This window comes from Salvia splendens, chromosome 4 (assembly GCF_004379255.2).
Source record: "Salvia splendens isolate huo1 chromosome 4, SspV2, whole genome shotgun sequence".
NCBI classification, from domain to species: domain Eukaryota; kingdom Viridiplantae; phylum Streptophyta; class Magnoliopsida; order Lamiales; family Lamiaceae; genus Salvia; species Salvia splendens.
Window position 1 is genome coordinate 14281277 of NC_056035.1, and position 23396 is coordinate 14304672.

The window sequence follows — 23396 nt, forward strand, 5'->3', positions numbered from 1 at the left end:
ATTCTATATTAAAACTCGGGCCATTCACAATGTGTCCTATTTTTCGTGGACAGAGGGAGTATTTATTAATCAATTAAAGTACTAGGAGTATTAATCAAAGCCCATCACTATTTACCAGCATATTTTGGCCCATAATGATCCTTACTTATTCTAGTAGAAACTAAAAATCAATTTGCATCATTCATCTATCATGAAACAAAATTATAAAATTACAAAAAGCATTATCAGTGCAGAAACAGTATAATTTTATGAGCAACATTGTAAGAAGAAAAATTGCACCATCCATTTTAGTCGAGATTCATGGACTAAATAGATTTCTCATTCTTAATTTAAATATATTTTTTTTATCTCGCATTTTCATCCCAAGCGACTGACGAAATAATCTTGTATTCACGGAAGAGAGAAATAACGGAAAAACATAAAAAAAAAACCTTGTATATATTAACCGAATATTTTGTAATAATTACAACTCATATTTTCTTGAAACAAAATCAAAACCTAAACCAACACTAACAACCTATATTTTCTAGTCTTGACCAAAACCAAGAGGAATTCATACAAAAACCATGTCCACACCAGTTATCTTCCTCCTAGCTAGGGACATTGGTCATCTGAAGAGATCCATCTTTCATCAGCTTTTGGCTGAGGCTGTTGTACCGCTCTCTCGAGTACTGCCTAGACGCCTTCCTCCAGTCCGTCCCCGCCTTCATCATGGCCGCAAACTCCTCATAACTTATGCGCCCGTCCTGTTCAAACATTGTTTATACGCATACTTCACTTTGATGAGGCGAAACATTAGAAAACACAAGAAAGCAACGGAAAAAAAAAACGGACCTTATCTGTGTCTACATCTTGGATAATGGCATTGATGACTTCTTCACTCAACGCCTCTGCCTCATCTGTGAGGGAGTCCCTCAGTTCTTCGATCTCTATATAGCCAGTCTCGTTTTTGTCGAAGAACTCAAAGGCCTTGCGTAGATGATCATCACTGCCCATCTTCCTCAGGTGCACAGATATTGCCACAAACTCACCATAGTCGAGGAAACCATCCTTATCCACATCACCCTGCACAGATTGGGAACAAGGACGAATGTGAGGCGACCGTCTCATTAAAATCTAAAGCCAGAAACAATAGAGATGAAGAAGAGACTATGAACAGGAACACTTACAGCTTCCATGAGAAACTGAACGTCAGTTTCTGGAATATGATGGCCAAGCTTGTGGAGACCGGCTCTCAACTCGTTCATGTCTATTTTCCCCCTCTTGCTAGTGTCCATCATCTGGAATCCATCTTTGATTCCGGCCACTTCCTCCACGGACAAATGCTGAGCAATGACCTGCGTTTGGGAAAGAGACTTAGCAAACGCGTATGCAACACAACCAGCTAATGCAAGTCCAGAGACATGAAGTTACCCTTAAAGCTCTCTTCTTGAGCTTGTTCATAGTGGAGAATTGTTTCAGTCTAGCTCTTACAGTTTCACCCAGAGAAACATTAGGAGCACTTTTTGCATTCTGCAACCAAGGATGATCTGCAACGGAGCAGCTACATTCGTTAGAAGATAGCTGGAAGATGAGCAAGGGGTTTGCACAATGCACCAATTTTACATTACCTAGAACTTCCTGTGCTGTAGGCCGCTGTTTTGGGTCTGGGTTGAGCATCTTCTTGACCAGGTCCTTGGCTTTATCGGAGACCTTAGGCCAAGGATCCCGTTTGAATTTCACATCCGAACGAATGATTGCTTGAGCCACGCCTTGTTCAGTTTCTGCAGTTAGACGTAAATTTTATGTCAGCGAATTGCAGCAAATTATATCAGTCTAAATCAAACTAGTTAACAAAAACAATATATGTGAAAGTATCTATCTCGAGAGATTGGGCAAGCTAACTAACCGGCCCAAAAAGGCGGGAAACCACACAACAAGATGTAGAGGATGACACCAGCACTCCAGACATCTACTTCTGGACCATAGTTTCTCTTTAGAACCTCCGGAGCCATATAGTAAGGACTTCCCACGATCTCGTTGAATCTTTGTCCTGTACAATGTTGAAACAGATTAATATATAGGACTGGGAGATCCAACAATTGAAGGAAAGAAATAATGAGCATCTTGTTACCGGGACTGAAGAAGACTGAAAGTCCAAAATCAATGGCCTTAAGTGGTGCTGTTTCCTTCATGTTGGCGAACAAGAAGTTTTCGGGCTTGAGATCACGGTGCATAACCCCATGCTGATGGCAGACCTGCAAACGGAGAGATCAACCTTTAAGAATATATTTTCTTCTTGTTGCTTCACATCATGCATTTCACAATCCACACTTAAACCTATAGACATGGCATAATGCAACAAAGAGAAACCAAACTATATCATGGATTTCACAATCAACATTGAACTAATAACCAGTTGGAATCACATAATTATCAAACATTTTGAGCAGCAACTGAATTGAGTAAAATCTAGTTCAACAAAGATTCAATAATTGGGCACCAATCAAACAAGAGCAAGAACATTCCAAATCTTGATCTGTAAACCTAGAAATCATCATCCACCAAAGCAACCAAGATAAAACAAACACATAAACCTCATCACAACACAAATCAGATGAGACCCTTCACCTGAATAACTTCCACGATGGTCCGAGTCACGGCCGCAGCAGCCCTCTCCGTGTAATGCCCTCTAGCAACAATCCTATCAAAGAGCTCACCACCCTCACAGAGCTCCATAACCAAGTGCACAGCATGATCATCCTCATAGGCATCCTTCAAGCTGACAATGTTGGGATGGTTAGGCAGTTTCCTCATGATCTCAACCTCCCTCCTAACATCATCAATATCCACCTTAGTCCTCAGCTTCTGCTTGGAGATGGATTTGCAAGCGAATTTCTCCCCTGTCGCCTTGTCAGTGCACATGTATGTCACCCCAAACTCCCCCCGCCCGAGCTCGCGGCCGAGCTCATAAACCTCCTCCAGATTGTGCCCTGTTGGATTGCTCAGCACATAGGATTTGCGGCCACCATTTGGCACACCGTAATCCGTTGCAAAGGGATTTCTTTTATGCTTTCCGTTCAACTTCTCATCGGATGTTTGTGGTGTTGCACAACAATTTCCCATCGTTTTACTGAATCAAACCCTTTGCCTTTCTCTTTTTGGTTTTCGGCCAATGAGAACTCTTAGAATCAATGGATCTCTGATCAATCAACGCAGATAAGTCAAAAAGAGGATAAAGTTTCAATCTTTGACCAACCGGCGCTACAATATTTGAAAATTCTCACTTTTCTTGATCAATAAGCCAAAGATTGAAGATAAAGCAGAGGAGTTGTGACAATCAAGGTATCAAGGAATGATAAAAAAACGTAAAAATAGAATGGTTTGTTACTCAATAATATGATTGGAAACTCAAACAGCAAAAGGAAACAGATCCTTGAAGATTGAAAATTTTGAGTGGGAAACAAACACCCAGAGAAAGTGCAAGTTTTTTCGCAAGAAAAAAAGATGAAGGTTTGAAAGAAACAAATTTCTGCAATATGTTAGTACGATTTTAGGCTACTTTATCTAAGGATTTTGGGAGGAAATTTCTTGGAGGGAAAGGGGTTTGGGATTGAAGAAAATGTTGAAACAGAATATTTCGAGAGTCAACTGAATTGAAGACAAATTGTCCAAACAGAGCTCAAACTAACAAAATAACTATAACTATTCAAAGATATGGTAATGACCACTAAATTATGGCAATTACCATCTCAAGGAATATTATTTTGTTCTCCTCCTATTACTTTGATTGTCCACATGTTTCATAAAATTTTAGCATGATCTTTAAGATGACATTATAATCAATATTCTAAATTTAGAGAAATATTAGTAAAACTGTAATGATTTTTGTTATCTTACCCTATAAAACCTCTCTCTATTAATTCCTCAAAAGATAAATGAGGTGCAACATAGTAATCACAAACAATAATAAATTCGTAATTTAAATGCGGTTAAATAGGTGCCAGTAGGGCGACTTTCTAGAAGCCCACCATCCTTGCGCAAACTCATAAAATTAAAATCAGAGAAATCACATTTCTTACGAAAATAAATGTCATATCGCCCTCTCAAGTCCTTAGCCATAGGTTTGAATTTAATTGTTTTTTAACTTTTGGTCGGACAAGTCATAGATTGGGCTAGTATCATAGATTACAATTCAAAACGTAAATTAGATCCAATTATTCAATGTATTGTACATCATACAATACAAATTATAGTACTCCGTATTAACCCATTATGCAAACATGTACTCCTATTAATAGCAATTTTATTGTTACGGCCATTTATTTGACACATTCTAGAAAATATCATTCTAAAAATATTAAACTAATTTTTTTAAGCGTTGAATATAGTAAAATGACTCCTTCAAAATAATAATCAAATCATCCTTGCTGTCCTAAGAGAGGTACCTTGGTCAATCCGAATCATGTGATACACAAAAGTTTCTATTACAAAACAATCAATATTCTGAAATATTTGTATGCTTGTTACAGTATTTCATAAAACCTTCTAGATGGTGAAAGTCAATAGATTGTTTATTCACTATAAACTACTCTATCTCCGTTAATAAAAATGGTCATATTTTCCCATTATTTATTCCACTATAAATGGCTCAAATTCAAAAAAACAATTAGGATTCATTATTAATCAATCCATTAAACACTCGATCACTAATTACCCCATTTCATCTTCTACTAAAATTACTACATTTAAATAAAATATCATTTCACTATTTTCTGCTGTCAAAGAAACTTCTACAAATCATTATGTTAGTTGCTTAGACAAATAGTATTTTCTAATCAATAGATTGTTCAACGTGTGATTCGGTAGTTGGGACTTGGTGTACAAGTGCCAAACCAATGGATCAACCAATTCATAAAAATCACACACATGCATTACAATACGGGTCAATGTATAACATTGTAAATTCATAATTAGATTACATCAATCAAATAATTACACGTTGTCGAATTAATCCAACTGTCAAAGAATATTTTTGAAAAGAACTAAATAGCACTCCTTCGAGTTGTATTGTTTTTAGTTGATTCGTTTAATTTATGGCAATGAGCAACACTATTATTCAACGGACTTTACCCATTTTTCATGATTTTTTTTAATCCCAATACCATGTATTTACACTTTGATACATTTTCACACATATCATCTTTGTCTTCATCTTCAATAGTTTCCTTTCAATTTCTAACAATTAGAACAGTTCATTGACGAGGATGTTAACAATCTTATTACTTTGGTACATGGGAGAATTGAGAATCAACATACGTCAATACCCTGAGATGACAAGTATATGAATTATGCATTAAGATAAATAAATACAACATAAAAGAAAGATTTAAAAAATAAATAAAAAGATAATCCAAGAATAGATAATAGAAAAAGTGATGAGTTGTGAATGTTGTTTCTCAAATAAGGAATGAGGTAAAAGTATTGTGAGACTCATGAAAAATGAACGAAATGAACTATTTAAGGAATGTGATTAAAGACGACTTAACACTTTCAATATATCTTAGCTCGCACACGGTGTACCATGCATTAAACAAAGAACATGAGATACTTCAAAAAGAATAAAATGCCCTTTTCATGTGAATATTTAATAGTATTACAATTTGGAAGATTGGACTAGATACTAATTGGAAGGAACACGTTTTCTTCTTCATATTAATCGTCTCATTTTTTTAAGAAGCTTCTTCAAATTAGTGGCTAACAAATAAGGAATAGAATTTTCAGCTTTACAACCATTTTCTTGACCTTGAACATGTCTACATCTTTTTCATCTTGACTTGGAATATAAACCAAGAGTCTGGCATCTTAGACTATAGGAGTATATAGTTTTGAGACATTCCACCAAACACATGCAATCAAAATTAACAATAATTAGAACAAACATGAATTAACAGATAATTTGTTTCTTTTAAGCACTCAATCTCCTCAAATAATCCTAACAGTACAAGACAGAAACACTAAAATTATACAAGTAAAATTGACAGCTCTATACTGCTATTGCTATACATTTAATCCACCTTTACACACGATGAAGGTTAAAAAAAGATTGCCTACCTTGTTCAGACTAGAATTTCAACCCTCAAAGTATCAAGATCTTAGCTAGAAGGTGAGGGTAAACATACCAGGATGATAGTTGCATTCGCATACTGATGCGCATATTAGGCTAGCTCTCTTTCCTCATGACATTTTCAACGCAATTTCTTTGCCGTCTTAGGATTCTTGCTCATCTGGATGCTCGAGGGAGTGACTTCAACAAGTTCATCTTCTTGACTGTATTCTATGCAGTCGTCCAGACTGTATTCCATGGGCGAATCCAGAACAACTACGAGCACCAGCAATGGATTTAGAGTGCGTAATGGAATTTGTGCCTACTTGTATGATTGCATTCGTAACAAATGAAAGAGAATAAACAGGATAGATAATGCGAGAAGTAGTAGGTAGTTGTCACCTGTTTATTCTTTGTTGGAACGGACATTTGTGGCAGCTTTCTTCTTGCAGACATTCAAGGACAAAGCCCCCAGGCCTTAGTACACATCAACTCCTGGTCCAATGAACATCAGGCCTTGGTCTTGTGAACTTGCAAGAGCGTAGGTTGTACTTGTTCTATCCTCAAAAGCAACCTTAAGTTGAAGATTTCATTCAAGCAAGAAAAGAACCATGAGATAATGATGATTGAAAATTACCAAATAACCCAGATCACGGGTACTGATATCACCGGCCCAAGGACCATATTCGTCAACTATTGTGTTCAGAACTGCTGTGCCTCGAGTTACAGTAAGAATTGAATTTCTTATATTTCATGAAGGTCGTGCATTCTGACCTACTTAGAATACAGTCATTGGTTTTGAGTAGAAGACTAAGAAGAAATCATCTTCAAATCAAGATTCTTCCTCTTCACTAAGATTCCATAATTTATGTATGGGAGAGAATTTATTTCACATGCAACGAAAATCTATTTGGTTTGTCCGAAAGGCACGACGTTCACCAGAAGCAAGCGATTTTGACATGAAGAAAAAGCAAAGAAGAGGACACAGGTCAGTACCCAGTTCCTTGCATTGCATATTGATCATATGTCCACGCCGTCCACCATGAAGTTCCACTACGGCCCCTCTACGATAGCAATCTCTGCAGAAACCATCCATGCAAGACTCTCTCTTTAAAGTACGAGAAAAAAAGAAAATATTTGTATTCATTAGTATTTTTTAGCTCTTCTTGGTAATGGCATTACCTCAAAAGGTTCCAATAACTTGTCATTCACTCTTTTTTTGATAACCTTGGGTGGACCCACCATGAACTCGTACCCTTCTCCACGCCTGGTGAAATTACATATATATATATATATATATATATATATATATATATATATATATATATATATATATATGTATCAGAAATGCCTAAAAGATTTAAAACACTGATTGTGGTTTGGACCCAATTCTCACATGTTGTCTATCAATATTGTGATATGCAGAGTACCGTGCCAGCTGACATTGAACGTATCAGAAGTTTCACCGTCCTCAACTTTCATTGCCAAATTTCGCTCAAGTTCACAGTAGAGCCTGTCTCGTAGGTTTCTACTGGTGACATACTTCCCCTACAGTCCACCAAAAGAAGACATTTACCCTTAAATATATTTGTAAATACCGTTTCTTACTCATATCGGATACGTATCGCGTATCGGATACGTATCCGATACTGATACGCGACGGATACACCGACGATACGTATCCTGGGCGTATCCGCGAGGTGGGCCGTATTGGGCCGGGAAACCTCAGATTCGATACGTATCTTCGGTGGATACGGCCCAGTTTAAAGCCCATCTAAAGGAGCCCTGTTGAAAGGAGTATATAAGCAGCGGCTAATGTGTTGCCCTACCCCAGCTCGTCCCCACGCCCGACTCGCGCCTGCGCCGCCACTGCGACGACGACGACCCACGCCCGCGCGGCTGCAGCAAGGTTCTTGACATCGTTCTCTCCCTTCCCCTGTTAGAGCTTTCAATTTCAGCAGTATGGCATCTCCAAATCTGAGTGCTACTGCTGCTAGTTCTAGTGCTAGTTCTGCTGCTAGTTCTAGTGTTGGATCTGGGTCCAGACAAATAACTGATATCAGGGCTCCATTGTGGGATCATGTCACCATTCTAGAGAAGCCTAAACCTGGTGGAGGAAATATATTATGGAGATGCAACTATTGTCCATTTTCAAAAAGCACTAGCTATACAAGAGTTGAAGCTCATTTGCTGCAAAAATTAAGACACGGGATTAAGACATGTCCAAATGTTTCATTTGAAATGCTGAGTGACATGAGGAGGGAAGTGGAAAAGTGTAAGGAGCTATTGGAAAGATCAAAGGCACGCACTGTTTCTTTGCCTGTAGCTCCTTCAGACAACAGCAAGAGGACCAAGAGGGGGCCTGTTTCTCAATTGGAAAAATCATGGGCATTGCAAGACCGCAAGCACTTGGATGCTTTAATTGTTAGAGCAATGTTTTCTGGAGGGATTTCTTTCAACTTTCTGAGAAACCCATATTTTAGAGAAGCTTTTGCATTTGCTTGCAGCCGCAATTTGCCAAGTTACACAATACCTGGGTATAACAGGGCAAGGGAATCACTGCTCAAGCAAGAAAGAAGGCACATAGAGACTCTATTGGAGAGTACAAAGAGCACATGGCCAGAGAAAGGGTCACAATCTGCTCTGATGGTTGGTCAGATCCTCAGAGGAGGCCAATCATCAACTTCACCGCTGTTTCTGAGAAAGCACCAATGTTTTTGAGGGCTGACAATTGAGAAGGAGAATACAAGTCAAAAGAATTTATTGCTGAGAAGTTGAGGGCTATCATTGATGAAGTAGGTCGACAAAATGTGGTACAAATCATCACAGATAATGCTGCAAATTGCAAAGGTGCGGGTCTTTTAATTGAAGCTGAAAATGATCACATATTTTGGACACCTTGTGTAGTGCATACTCTCAACCTTGCTATGAAAAATATATGTGAACCTAAACTGCCAAGGACACCTACTGATGAGGATATGCAGGTTTGGAGTCAATTAGAATTTATAAACAATGTCAAAGTTGAGGCTACTATGATCAAGAATTTCATAATGAATCATGGCATGCGTCTTTCCATGTTTAATGAGTTCAGCCATTTGAAGTTGCTCTCTATTGCTGAAACAAGATTTGCATCGGTTGTGTGTATGCTAAAACGGTTTGTTGAGGTAAAAGCAGCTCTCCAACACATGGTGATTAGTGACAAATGGAGCATCTACAAAGAGGATGCTTCAACTGCCCAACATGTAAAGGAAAAAATACTAAGTGATGTCTGGTGGGGCAATGTAGAATACATTCTTAGGTTCACTAGTCCTATCTATGATATGATACGCTTTGCAGACACCGACACCCCGTGTCTTCACTTAATCTATGAGATGTGGGATTCAATGATTGAGAAAGTGAAGAAAGAAATATATTTGTATGAAGGGAAGGAACCAAATGAGGAGTCAGACCTCTACTCTGTTATTCATGATATATTGATTGCTAGGTGGACAAAAGGCAATAATCCACTTCATTGTTTGGCTCATTCACTCAATCCAAGGTAATATGCACTGTGCAATTAAAATTCAGATTCTTTGCTCTTCATTTTTTCATTTTAACTTCATGATCTAAATTGCTGCCAATTCCAGATTTTACAGCAACATGTGGCTTCAAGAAGGTGCTGGCCGACTACCCCCCCACAAGGACAAGGAAATATCACAAATGAGGATGACTTGCTTCAAGAAATTCTTTCGCATACCGCAAGAGTTGGCTGCAGTAAAGGAAGAATATGCAAGGTTTTCTAGTTGTTCAGAAGAATTCAATGACCCTGATTCTATACATGATAGATGGGCTGTTTCCCCAATGACATGGTGGACAAATCATGGACAATCTATCCCTCTTTTGATGAGTTTGGCCATGAAACTGCTCAGCCAACCGGCCTCTTCTTCTTGCTGTGAAAGAAATTGGAGCACATATAGCTTCATCCATAGTGTCAAGAGAAATGCCTTAACTCCTGAGCGGGCTGAAGATTTGGTCTTTGTGCACTCAAATCTGAGACATTTGTCAAGAAGAACTGATGCATACAAGAAAGGAGAGACAAGGATGTGGGATGTTGGGGGAGATTCTTTTGATTCCCTTAGTGGTGTAGGTCTTCTTGAAGTTGCTGACCTCTCCATTGATGAACCTGAGTTGCAGGCTGTATCATTTGGATTGGGTGATGCCGAGGATGAAGGTGTGGAGCTGGAGGAGACGGGGAATGAGGAAGAAGCTTGATGTTGATGGCTTGATGCTAGTTTGCTACTACCTTTTAATTATTTCCTAATTTAGAACCTGCTGCTATCATGTTATTTTGAGTGTAATAGACCTTTAATGTCTCTATGTTGAATTAGAATATCAATTTTGTAATTTATTATGCACTATTATTATTTATTAAAAAAAATAGTTAAAACGTATCCGCGTATTGGGTTGTTTGGGAAAGAGCCGTACCCGCGTATCCGTATCCGAAGGATACGGATACACGTATCCGTATCGGTGCCGCATAGCTCATAACTGTAGTAAATGTTCAGCCATATACCTCATGGCCCACGAATGATGAAATGTTGATTGAGAAAGCAATTCTCACCGAATGTTCTTCGACCTTAATGGAGGGCAATGGCTTCCCCGTGGTTTTGTCTGCAATCGTCTCCCCAGTCTGAATGTATATTAGCATTGTGAATTTATGAGAAGCAAAAAATAGGCATCATGTGTCAGAAAGAGGCAATACTGATCCTACCTGAATATCATCAATGGCGTAAACAGTACAAATGTCACCAGCCTCTACTAGTTGTGTAGTAACTCGTAAGAAGCTTTCACACTTAGTCAGACCAAACCTGCATTGATCTTCAGAGGTACAAATCTGAACAAAATATGGATTTATGTTACTAAGGTTTCATTAAATAACCGGAGCGAAGTAGTGCAATGCTCCATAATACATTTTGCAATCAAGTAAATTAAGAGAGAAACTAGAATCTTTTAAGCTTAACCGCACATCTATTCCTTTGCACAACATCAACATCCCAGCATCAAGCAGACAACCAATAGTACATATTCAATATTTGTAGCTTGAAAAGGGTAGAAATGCAAGCTATGTTACAACCACATCATTACCATTATACATTTGAGAAGTGTTGTGTAATAATAGCTGTTGTATCTAGGATTTCATTATTTATCATTTGTTATTTTAGGAGTAGATGTAACCCTAGCTTTCTGCTCCCTACATATATGAGAGTCTGCTCTACAGGAAGAAACACAACAATGCACAAGTGTAGAATTTGATGCTATACGGCTTCTATGTAACTCTAAGGCCCTTCTTGGTATGATGAAATGGAATATGATTCATACTTCCATTCCATTAATTAGAGAATGAAATGGAACTGCAAAGGAAGTATCATCTCATTCAGTCTAATTATGACATGATCTGGACGAGTAGAGAGGTATTAAGGAGCAAATGATTATAAGCAAAAGTAGTAGAGTACCTGTGGCAGGCTTCAGAAACAGAGCATTTCACACAAAAAATTGCCTTTTCAGCCAACAACGGCCACTAATAGAGTAGAGATTCGTTTTACAGAGTGGAAGCTCCTAGACGATACACACCAATTGCCATATCCATTGCTCTCTAAACCGGTGTGGATTTACGGAGAGAGACAAGAGGATGGGGCTATGGTGTGCGTGAAGGTCAAGCGAGAGCCTGTCATTCACAAACGCATCCGTCTTTAATAAAGGCGGTTTGTGAAGAACTAAGCTTAATTGGTATGGACAAATCACAAAGTTATTCAATTCAATTCAAGTATGGATGGAAAATAGCAAAGCATCACCGTCTTGATGGGAAATCATGGTTTTTTGGGATAATCTTGATTGATTGAGTAGAGAATTTGTTTGGCGAATCTGGTGATTGCTATAGATTGTTTTCTACAACTCCACTACCTAATTATGACTGTTTTTCTGCTAATTAGGTTAGAGTTTCAATTTTATTTTCCTGTTTTAGTCCCATTGCTTTGTTGGAAAAAGGAGAATTAAAAGTTAGTATCATACTATTTCAGTACATGTTTAGATGCATATTGGCCATCAGTGAACATATGAAGTTGGAATGAAACTCGACCTCTACTATTATTATATTTCAAGCTTGATTGAGTCATCATGTTGCAAGCTTGTTTGAATACTATAAAACTGGTTTCTTACTTGTTGATTCTGAGCATCGATGACATATTCTCAAGCTTGTTAGTCAAGTTCATCGAAAATGTGTTTGATTGTCAAGACCCTAATTTTCTTTTATTTGTAACAAATTAGTTGTCATTTCTTAAATTTTACTTGTGCATGAAAAATGACACGACTGGATTTCTTGTTTTTCAGCGTTCATAACTTGACATCGGTTTTCATTCATTATTTGGAGCACCAATCTATTGAACATTAAATTTGATCGAAATGCATATATTAAAGAAGCATCACGTATACATACATCCATCTCCCTTAATTTCAACACAAGCAGAGGAAGCTAGAAGATAATAGAGCAAAAGCAGAAGAAAAAATGCAGAATGAAAATGCAAAAGCACACAGAAAAGCAGAGGAAAGAAGAGCTTCTTCTGCTGAAGTCAATCAAGAAAGGCACCAAAGTAGCCAGAATTCATTCTTGAAATAGCTAACTTGATGAGGGCCCTCAGCCGTCAAGGACTCCTTCTGAAGCGGTGACAGCAGCACCCTGCACCTATATAGTAGTAGTACTATGTAATACTCCATGTAAAAATAGTTTGCATAGTACATGTCATAACTTGCATGTGGTAATAAACATGTTAAAGTAGGAAATTAAACCGCCTCAGTTTTGAACCTTAAACGGGTGTTTAAATCCTTTTTATTAGGTTTTAAAGAGATTTGATTGGTATGTTTTTTTTTTGTTGCCAAAAATTTCTCTAAATTTGCTCTTAGCTAGATGGTTGATTATCGGATTCAATACCACTTTTCACACTGTTTTGTAATTTCCACATACATTAGTAAACATCACATTAGTAAATTCCGACAAATTTCACGCCATTTTGAGTTTTTACCCTATACTAAAAAGGATGATTAGTCAAATGTGCGTTTGCAGATTTAAAATTGCAGTTTTTATATCTTATTCCATTATTTAGTAAGTACTATGAAAATATTAAGATTTACAATTGAATTATAATTCTAAATCTTCTAAATTCTATAATCTAAAATCTATATATTTGGAATTGCTATTATAAAATTGAGCATCTCTAAAACACACACGGTACACAAACACCGCAAAGCGCACATAACACACACACATCGCACACACAATACATAGACTGCCACTCAACACACACACTATATACACAATACACATGTTGCACACAACATGCACACGAACAAACCAAAAATATAAGTAGAAAATTAATATAGAGATACATCTATTCTGGATGGATGGGATGGGGGTAGTTTCTTATGAAATGGTAAATCTTCAATTGAGAGTATGTTGTTGAATGAAATCAGTGGCTGAGATTGCGATTATATTATATTGTTGTGATTCTTTAAGAGGATGAGGCAGTGAATGTACGAGCATTCATTCCTCTTCACCGGTCAACATAGACCGGAATACCCTTTTTCTGCTAAATTTCCCTTAAATAAATGATAGTAATACTTAGTAGTACTTTTTTATTTGTGTTATAATCATTGAAAAAATGGTTATATCACTTATCACAGTCCTCACCTAATCCATAGCCTCATCCTTAAATACCTCTCTCTCTGTTCAATTCCCTATCCTTGAGGGCATGCAAACTCATTTTTGTGAAGCAACCATAGTCATGAATTAATAAATAAATTGACGCAGGCTTTGGTCCCTTTCAGAGATTTGGATTGTCGTGGGATTGTAACAACACAATCTACCGGACTCATCATCCTTGTATCATCCTATTCCTATCTATATCTATATCTATATCTATATAATACTCACATAACCAATTGGATCAGATCAAAATTTCTCACAGGAGAAGGAAAAACAAGTGACAACTCAAATAATTAGAGAATATACATATATAATCGCAATCGCCAAAACAGAATCCATGCCACACAAAAAATCAAACTTTGTATAGTAGACAGAATGTTAGCACACCGAGTTTATTCTTATTTTAAAATTCTAATTTGACGTCTACATTTATTAAATACTACTAGTAGGAGTACTAATAAAAAAAACCAGCAAAAAGAAGATGATAGAATTTTCCCAACATTAAATGATGTTTGAACTCTAGTGCAAGTGAGAGATGATAATTCATTTTAATCATACAAAAATGAAGGGTGGAACACAATAATAGTTTAGCTGCAGCACTCTCTCTAATGTTCCAGAACTTCGCTCTATTATTTTTTCTTCATCTTTCCAAATAAAACACGCTCGCATACAAACTGCAATCGCCAAGCCACTCCGCCTATCATTCGAGCTTATAACATTTTAGTCACGATCCATTCTAGCACACCTTCATGAATGCTGTTTTCATTTAATTCTCGAGGGCAAAAGAAAGTGACCACTCTCCTCAGGCCATCCACAATAGAAATAGCTCAGCAATAGCTCAGTCATAGTCTAGCCACAAACTCCTCCTGCCACATCATCAACACTAAAAATCCTCCTGCCACATCATCAAAACAAGCAAATAGCTCAGCCATAGCCTAGCCACATCACTAGCCACATCACTAATAACAATTATATAAAAATGAAATAATTAACAATCACACAATATACAGAATTTAATTTACGAGACATATACGGGAAACATTAATAATACTATTAAAATTTTAAAAAGTACAATAATTTAAAAAAATTACAATAATTAAAAAAAAGTACAATAATTCACTCCTCGTCTCCGTCGGCGTCTCCTCCGTCGCTGTCGCCACCATCGCCTCCGCCTCTACTCCCGCCGGTCTCCCTCCGTGCCGCCTCCAAATCCTCCTACATGCTCAGGAGCAATGTTTGAAGCAAACTCTTCTCCACGGGGTCCACCGCCGCCCGCCATTCGACCATCGTCTTGACCATCTGATTGCGCGTTTGTTGACGCGCGAAAAATTTGAGATCTACTGTGGATTGGCTAAGGGAGGATGCCGACTGGACCTCCTGTGAACCCCGACTGCCCCTCTCGCCTCCCGTTGAGCCCGCTTGTGCCCAACCGGGCGAGTTCGGCGAGCGAACGAACGAGGGGTCGGGACCTCCTGGGCCGTCTCGGGGAAATCGTGGGAACCACCGCTGCTGCCGCTGAAATCACTGGTATAGTTCAGTCGTTGCTTCTTCGGCCCAGTGTTGTTAGGGTCGCGGGGCGCATCGGGTCGATGAGGTAAAAATTCAGGTCGCGGGTCGACGAGTCGACTGGGTCAAGAGACCCACAAATCTAGGCTAATTGTTTTGCCTTTTAATATTAAATAAAATAAATATATTGCTATAATGTTTATAATATATCAAATAATATAAATGTAGACGCAATTCATGTGAATAGAGATAAAGTGAAAAATAGAAATAATCAAAATATCAAAACAATTCATAAGTCATAACACAATAAATAATTGATACCATTGTCTGAAAATATCAAAACAAAGGAATATATGAAGGGTGGCAGCAAAAGATCTTTGAATTGTTTATTTGTTTAGGAGTGAAGAAGCCGAATTCTAAAGTGTAGAAAGTAGGTTTGAAAAGTTTGATGTGGTGCATGCATATATATAGAGAATTGTGATTCAGAGAGTCAGAAAACATGTGAGAGATTTGAGAAAATCAGAGATAGCATACGTTTAGGGCGACCCAGGCGACCCACTCGACCCAACGGCGACCCAGGCGACCCACTCGACCTAACGGCGACCCTGTATCTCGATCAACCCACCCATGTTGGGGCGGTGATGGTCTCTACCCAGGCGAGCCGAGCGACCCGAACTACATTTTGACAACACTGCTTCGGCCAGCCAGCGTCGACACCTACTCGGAACTTCTCGGAGTCGTTCAGCACAAGATAGCAGTTACTGTAGGTGAAGTCCTTATACAACCCGGGCTGGGGGAAGGCTTTCTCCGCTATTCTCCTGCAGTCTTCCTCTGTTTGGCCACTGCTCTGCATGCGGAGGGCGTTGGCGTACAAACCAGAAAATCGGGAGACGGCAGCCCTGATTCGGTCCCACCCCTTCCGGCAATCCTGCACGGTTGCGTCGCCTCCCCTCCGGGCAAAATCTCTAGTAGACTGCTGCTATCTTGCCCCATAAGTTGACGATCCTCTGGTTGTTAGAAACGAGAGGATCGTCGCAAACACTCACCCACGCCTTGGACAGCGCGACGTTCTCCGCATCCGTCCACCTTCGTACCGAGCCGTCGTCCTCACCCGGCTGCGACGACTCTCCGACCTTCTTCCCCTTGCCCTTCTTCTTTGGGGCGCCACGACCCTGCACTGCTCCCCCCGTTTGAATGGGATTATCCGGAAATCCGAGAATATCAAACCCCAACTCCTCTAAGGAAAAAGCATCAAATTGTGTAAGCTGCGCATCCGTTGGGGTCGATGTGTGCGAAGAAGCAGTCGAAAAATCAAAATTGGGGCTTTAAACGTCCCCCTCCCCCGGCGTCCCCTGCGTCGCCGGTACCCCCCTGTCGGGGGCTGCATCGTCGTCCCCTCTCCCCCCGGCATCATCTGCATCCTGGGCGCCCCCCCCCCCCCCCGCATCATCTGCATCCTGGGCGCCCCCCCCCCCCCCCCCCCCCCCCCCCCCCCCCCGCATCATCTACATACCGGGTTGCATCCCCGGTACCCCCTGCCATGCCGGCATACTCCCCCCAGCTGCCATCCCGGGCATCATCCCCTGCCACGGGTACATGTTGTAGTACCCTGGCATCGGACCCCATCCACCTCCCACGGGTACCGCGGGAGTTTGAGACCCGCTCGTCACTGGACTACCATCGTTGGTGTTCTCCATTTCTCGGTGTTGATCTTGTACAGAAATTAAGATAGAGAGAGTACTCGTTAAAACAAGTGGTGCGAATGAAAATGACGTGCAAACCGCGTATATATAGTATTTTGAAAATAATAAAAAATTTCGCTCGGCTGTGCGCTAGGCGATTCGGGCGCTGCAATAGCGCCAAGCGGATCGCCTAGCGCACCGCCTAGCGCCGCGAAACCGCCGAGTGCTCGGCGGTTTTTAATTCCGAAATCCGCTGGGCGGTTGCAGCGGACCGCCTAGCACCGGCGCTCGGCTAGGCGGTGCGCTAGGCGCAATTGCGGATGGCCTTAGCCTATTCTGGTTTTGTCTTAGCTCATCTCATTTGTCACCACTACCAAACGAACACGTCGCCCATTTTTTTCTATGATTGGACATAGATGCTACACATTGAAATACTTATGAGCATTTAGTATACTTACTATTTGCACATATAAAATAAACCATTTTTTAAGAAAAATAAATGATGAATAATGCAGTTGATAATTAAGTTTGACAGAGCATTTAACATCAATGCAACTATGCATAGAAAATTGCACATTATTCCCAATTTGCAGAATTATTCACCAGTTCTAAACATATAGTAGTACTAGTACTACAGAAAAATGATAAGCATTAGATGGAACAAATGTATAGGCCTAATTAGGATAAGAATTATCTTTGGCAATTCATAATTGCAAAATGTAAAGTGCAGTTTAATGATGATTAAAAGCAAGAAAAAGCACACTTGCTAATCATACACATAAATATCTTTCTTTGTTCCAATAAACCAAATCAACGGGCATTAAGAAAAGCACCCCACTCAACAAGGTTACAGTAAAAATAAAAAATAAAAAAATATCAGTGGATGGTTCTTGCATTCAGGGATTCCTAGGTTGAATCTGTTTCATGTTAGTAATTTATTCGTACCAGCTCCCATAAATCATGGATCAAGAAATTATGTTGACTGGTTAAAAAAAGGCAGACGGTGGTGCTATAAAAGCTTGTCTGGGGAGGAATCTGAGAAAAGGAAGCAAACCACAATTTTATTCTTCTTTTTACTGTTTTAGCAACACTTTCTCAAAGTGCGAGGATGGCCTGACCTGATTTCACCGCCCTGAATAATTTCTGAAATCTATGTAGTACAGTATATAATATTGTTGATTTGTACTCATATCTCAGGTCTCATTTAACAAAATTTAACCTACATGCCTACTTATGACACTTACTAAACAAATTCATGATCTTCACTTCCAAATAAGTTAGTACTACTAGTCTAGTTGTTAGCAAATGTTGTGATCAATACACCCCTTTCATATAACCTATCTTCCCACTTCACAGTCACCTAAAGATATATTTTTTTCTCTCATTCCCATCATCTCTTCATTGGGTGCAATCGATGTTTCACTAAAGAAACATACAATTACAAGCATAGAAAAGCATCGTATGGGATAGGCCAATGCCATCAAACATCATTTGAAGTAAAAGAAATTTGACTGCTGGACTACCCAAATCCACTACATACGTGGCACAACTATTATGCAAAAACCATCAACGCAAGTGAGATGACCCACCAAATTCAGCTACAAGACAGATAGCAGTTTATATAACACAGAAGCCTCTGCAGCAGCCACCTATCTTTGTTACCAATAAATTTAAGCTGCGTACTTAACTCTCTCTCTTTCTCTCTATTATTTTATTATCATCGTCATCTCATTCCCCAATTCTCCAGCACCCTCTTTTATCACCACACTCCTCTGCTTCACTCAAACCTTCCATAAACCTCTACTTCACCAAAAAATTCTAACATTTTCTTTTGCATCACTGCAAATCCCTAAGTTGTTGCTCAATATGCTGGTTTTATTTGGGGAGTTATAATAGCAGAGCTTTTTCATAGGGAAATTTAAGCACATTTTCAATCACTACTAAATTGAAGTATTGATAATTTTCAGAAAAAATAGAAATTGAGCTATTAAATCGAGAAGATGAGGAAGGTACCTTCTTTAGGAGCACGAGTAGCAACGGCGATGGCGGAATTCAATTCACACTTATCCCCACCACCATCTTTACCCGCCTCCAAGGTGGCAGCGGCGCCTGAATCGCATCCGGTGAGGTGCGACGCCCAAACATGCCCGTGGTGGCCGTACTCTAGCTCGAAGGATTTCAAGGCGAACACGGCGTTGATCATCGTGGTGCTCCTGTGCGCTCTGACCTGCGCGCTGGCGTTCAACGCCGGAATCCGCTACATCGTGCGGCTGCATTGCAGGCGGAGGCGGCGCGAGGAAGGCGAGATCGAGAAGGGGGAGGCGAGCGGGGTTCCAGTTCCAGGTCTGATTTACGCGGAGGGGATGAAGCTGGCAGGGGAGGAGACGGAGTGCATAATCTGTTTGGCGGATTTCGCGGTGGGGGAGAAGATCAGAGTTCTGGAAAAATGCAACCATGGATTCCACCTCAATTGCATTCAGAAATGGCTTATTTCACACTCGTCATGCCCTACTTGCAGAACCAATTGCTCAACCCCTTCGCCTCCATGAAAACCATTTCCCTCACGGTTATTGGTATGGAACTATTTTCTATTTTCTATTTTCTATTTTCTATTTTCTATTTTCTATTTCTATTTTCTATTTTCTATTTTCTATTTTCTATTTTCTATTTTCTATTTTCTATTTTCTATTTTCTATTTTCTATTTTCTATTTTCTATTTTCTATTTCTATTTTCTATTTTTGGTCACTTTGTACTGTATCATGTAGACTCTAACAAGAATTTTGTTTTCGAATGCATTTTCTATTACGTTTGCTGCACACCTTAAATTCTATTTTATGTTTATGCTTTGCATACTAGTCTAGTCTTCTTATCTACAAATAAGAATTGCTCTGTATTTTCGTATTGTTTTATGTGATCACATCACAATTCATAGGTGTAATCGTTTTTTCGCATACCGTTTCAGGCCCCGTTTCAGGCCACCCGCAGCGCGTCACGCGGGTGACCCGGAACCCGTCACGCAGGGAAGGGACGGCAGCGCGACGCGTTGCGGCGCCCCGTCTCGTCCCAAGCCCATCACGAAACCCGTTCTGCCGGGACGTAACGCGGGACAGCTCGTCACGCGCCGGCCCGCAAGAGGGCGTCGTCACGCTGACGCAATAATTAAATTTTTTAAAAAAAAATCGAATTAAATAAAAAAATTAAAAAAAAAAAAGTGAAACGGTAATGTTACCGTTTAAAAGAGCAGTTTTCAATTTTTTTATTATTTTTTTTATTTTTTTACTCTATAAATACTCTTAATTCACCCTTATTTCACACACAACTCCACATCTATTCTTCCAAATTCATCTTCATTTCCTCTCCAATTTTCATCTAACATCTAATCACAAAATGTCCGGCGACGGAAATTCCGACGGTGGCGGCTCCGGCGCGTGGGATCTCAACGCGTTCGGCGACTGGGGAGCATGTACAACACATTGGGTGGTTCCGGTTCGTTGACGCCGGGCACCCAGGGTTCAGGCACGCCGGGGGGTACCAACCAACCAATTTTGATGTTGATGCATACGCCCGTCCCTCTGCCCCGCTGTATTCGCAGGGATTATCCCAAATTCGGGAGGATTATCCTGTTCAACCCACTCCGGAAGAAGGCCGAGGCGGGGGAGGCTCCAGGGCGGAGGCGGGGGCGGATGAGGAGGATGATCTAGGTCGGCATCCGTACGACCCCAAAGAAACGCTGGCGGTGTACAACGTCTGGATCAGCGTCTCGTACGATCCCATCGTCGGGAATCAACAACCCCGGAAGTGCTTCTGGGAAAAGGTCACCGAGGCCTACCACGAGATTAAGCCGAAAAAGACCCGCCGCCGCACATATAAGATGCTTCGCCCTCACTTTGACCGAGTCGACAGAGAGGTCAAACGATTTTGCGGCATCTACAAGAATGAAGCGGCTCAGTACCAAAGGGAGCCACGGGAGCCGACATTCTGAGGTCGGCTTTGCGGGTCTACTACGAAGACACCGGCAAACAATTCGAATATGCCGATGTTTGGAAGGTCGTCAGGGACAAGGAAAGGTGGGCCAGCGGTGTGCGGTCCAGCTCGGGCTCGACCTCGAAGCGCACGAAGCACACGGCGAGTGGCCAATACTCGTCTGGTGAGGGCGGTTCGGGCATCGGGCCACAAGAGTTTGCCTCGCAGGAGGAGGAGACCCCGGCAGACGATGTCGGGTCCTCCCGTGGGCGCCGTCGGCCGCAAGGGAGAAATGCGGCGAAGGCGGCTAGAGAGAGGAGGGGCTGAGCCGAATCAAGCCAGGCAGGCTCGGGCTCGGGGGGACCCTCGAACTCCCTTATGTCCATGTACATGACCGCCAAAATGGCGGACACTTCTCGCTTTACGCCCACCCAATACGAAGTCTGGCTTAACGGGGTCCTATTTATGGCGGCACAACTTGGTATCCCGCCTCCAAGTGGCCTCAGGGCACCTCCACCGCCTTCAGGGGATGATTCGTCGGCGGAGTAGTTTTTTTTATTTTCTATAAAATTGTATTTTAAATTATGTCATTTTTATTTTTTTAGGATTTTAATTATGTCTTTTTTTTTTAATTTTAAGTTGTATTTTTATTTTATGTTGTAATGTTATTTTATTTTTAATGAAGTGTGTTTTTTATTAATTGAATTTGGTGGTAAAAAATAAAAAAATGAAATTGAATGAATAGTAATTTAAGGGACGGAGGGTTGCAGGTTCAGTCCCTTAGTTAAGGGATGGAGTAAAAAAGTACAGTGAAGCTTGCAAATAGTGTTTTAAGCAACGATATAATGACAGCGATGTGGATGGTCTCACATTACAAAATAACCTACACATACCAAGAGAATAGACAAATATGGAGTATCAATTTTTACTATCAATACCTAAAAATATGACAAATACTCAAATTAATTTCTCCAATTCTAGAATATTCGGGTATTTTTCAAATTGTACCAATTGGGAAATTTTATTTTTTTAAAGGGATCAATAGAACTGAACAAACGAGTTTTTTTCTATTTTTTTACGTCTTCATCTTAGGTAAATAGATTTCATATCACACAAGTATAGTTTCGCATTTAGGTCACGTTTGATTGACGGGAAAGTAAAGTTGGCAAGGAAAATGATTACTGAGAAAATGAATCCCGGGAATATGATTCCTAGTAACTTTACTTTCATGTGTTTGGAAAATATTAAGATTTTAAATTTTATATTTGATTTAAACACCAAACTCAAATTATACTCCTACTTAGTATTATTCTTATTTATAAAAAAGAATAATAATAGTATAAAATTTTTAATAAATTATTAATTACAAATGATAATAGTTATATTATTATACTTATTATTAGTTTATCCATCATTAATATATAATAATATAATTATAATTAAAGTTATATGGAGTATTATAATCATAAATGATTATAATTATAAATATGATTATTATAATTATATTTATAATATTTAGGGATATTATAATTGAATAATTTTTATAATCTGAAATTTCACTATGACTTTATTTATTAATTGTTAATTTATAAAATAATAATGGTTATTTATTATTATATAATTTATATCATAATTATATTTTAATTATTTTATAAATTATTAATTATTATGATGATAATAACAAATATATATAAATATTATAATAATAATAATAATAATAATAATAATAATAATAATATAGTTATAATTATGATAATTTTAATTATAGTTATTTATTGTACCATAATTAAGTATGGTTTATAATTTTAAATTATTTTTAGTACATTGTAATTATTAATAATAATAATAGTAATAGTAATAATAAAACTATATTTATATTATATTAAATATGTAAGAATCCTAATACTTGGAAAAAGAATACCTAAGAAAAGTTAGGATTTAGAATCCTGGAAAGTTGTTCTAACTTTCTTTGTCTCAGGATTCTGATTACTTTCCCAGTTTGATTGAAAACCGAAACAAACACAGGATTTTTAAATTTAAGTAATCAGATTACTTTTCCAGATAGAATCCTGACAACCAAACATGTCCTTAATATTAAGATAAATAAAATATTGCAAATTTTGATTTTAGATAGGAAATAAAAATACTAAAGTAATAGTAGTATAAGTAAAATAGTACTAGTACATGTTTACACCTTATAAAGGATTTTAATCGTTCATTTTTAGAATAAAATGCACTCTGAATCAGTAAAATTCAGTATTTTATGATAAATAAAAACATAAGTAAAATAGTATATTAAAAACTAATTTTTACTAAAAATAAAAATATAAAACAATGTAAATAAAGTAGTGAAAGTTCAAATGTCATAAAGTTATGTAAAGGTTTATTTTGGTACAAATGGAATTAATATGTAATTCTATGAAT

General features: G+C 38.9%; 2 protein-coding genes and 1 long non-coding RNA gene across 7 annotated transcripts; 1 reads left to right on the top strand and 2 right to left on the bottom strand.

The window, feature by feature from the left end:
* Window positions 1-415: 415 nt before the first annotated feature.
* Window positions 416-12060, bottom strand: LOC121798742 (calcium-dependent protein kinase 32-like). 5 transcript variants are annotated; one of them, XM_042197889.1, is made up of 16 exons: window positions 11578-12060; window positions 10836-10958; window positions 10686-10754; window positions 7516-7633; window positions 7268-7352; window positions 7082-7164; window positions 6488-6659; window positions 6162-6361; window positions 2611-3181; window positions 2114-2237; window positions 1889-2032; window positions 1611-1763; window positions 1414-1529; window positions 1170-1337; window positions 835-1065; window positions 416-746 (listed from the first exon to the last, which is right to left on the bottom strand). In XM_042197889.1, exons 9-16 carry the CDS (start codon window positions 3103-3105, stop codon window positions 591-593), a joined length of 1587 nt encoding a protein of 528 aa, XP_042053823.1. In that variant the 5' UTR covers window positions 3106-3181; window positions 6162-6361; window positions 6488-6659; window positions 7082-7164; window positions 7268-7352; window positions 7516-7633; window positions 10686-10754; window positions 10836-10958; window positions 11578-12060; the 3' UTR covers window positions 416-590. The 5 variants fall into 5 exon arrangements, 4 of the variants coding, with proteins under 4 accessions (XP_042053823.1, XP_042053822.1, XP_042053824.1 ...); XM_042197888.1 differs by having other exon boundaries at window positions 7482-7633; XM_042197890.1 differs by lacking the exon at window positions 7516-7633.
* A 2242-nt stretch (window positions 12061-14302) lies between these two features.
* Window positions 14303-19158, bottom strand: LOC121800478. Its single transcript, XR_006050515.1, has 2 exons — window positions 19022-19158; window positions 14303-14715 (listed from the first exon to the last, which is right to left on the bottom strand). It is a non-coding gene; the product is annotated as an uncharacterized LOC121800478 (long non-coding RNA).
* LOC121800477 (RING-H2 finger protein ATL79-like) lies at window positions 17057-20256 on the top strand. Its single transcript, XM_042200047.1, has 2 exons — window positions 17057-19581; window positions 19972-20256. Exon 1 carries the CDS (start codon window positions 19009-19011, stop codon window positions 19555-19557), a length of 549 nt encoding a protein of 182 aa, XP_042055981.1. The 5' UTR covers window positions 17057-19008; the 3' UTR covers window positions 19558-19581; window positions 19972-20256.
* The last annotated feature ends 3140 nt before the right edge of the window (window positions 20257-23396 follow it).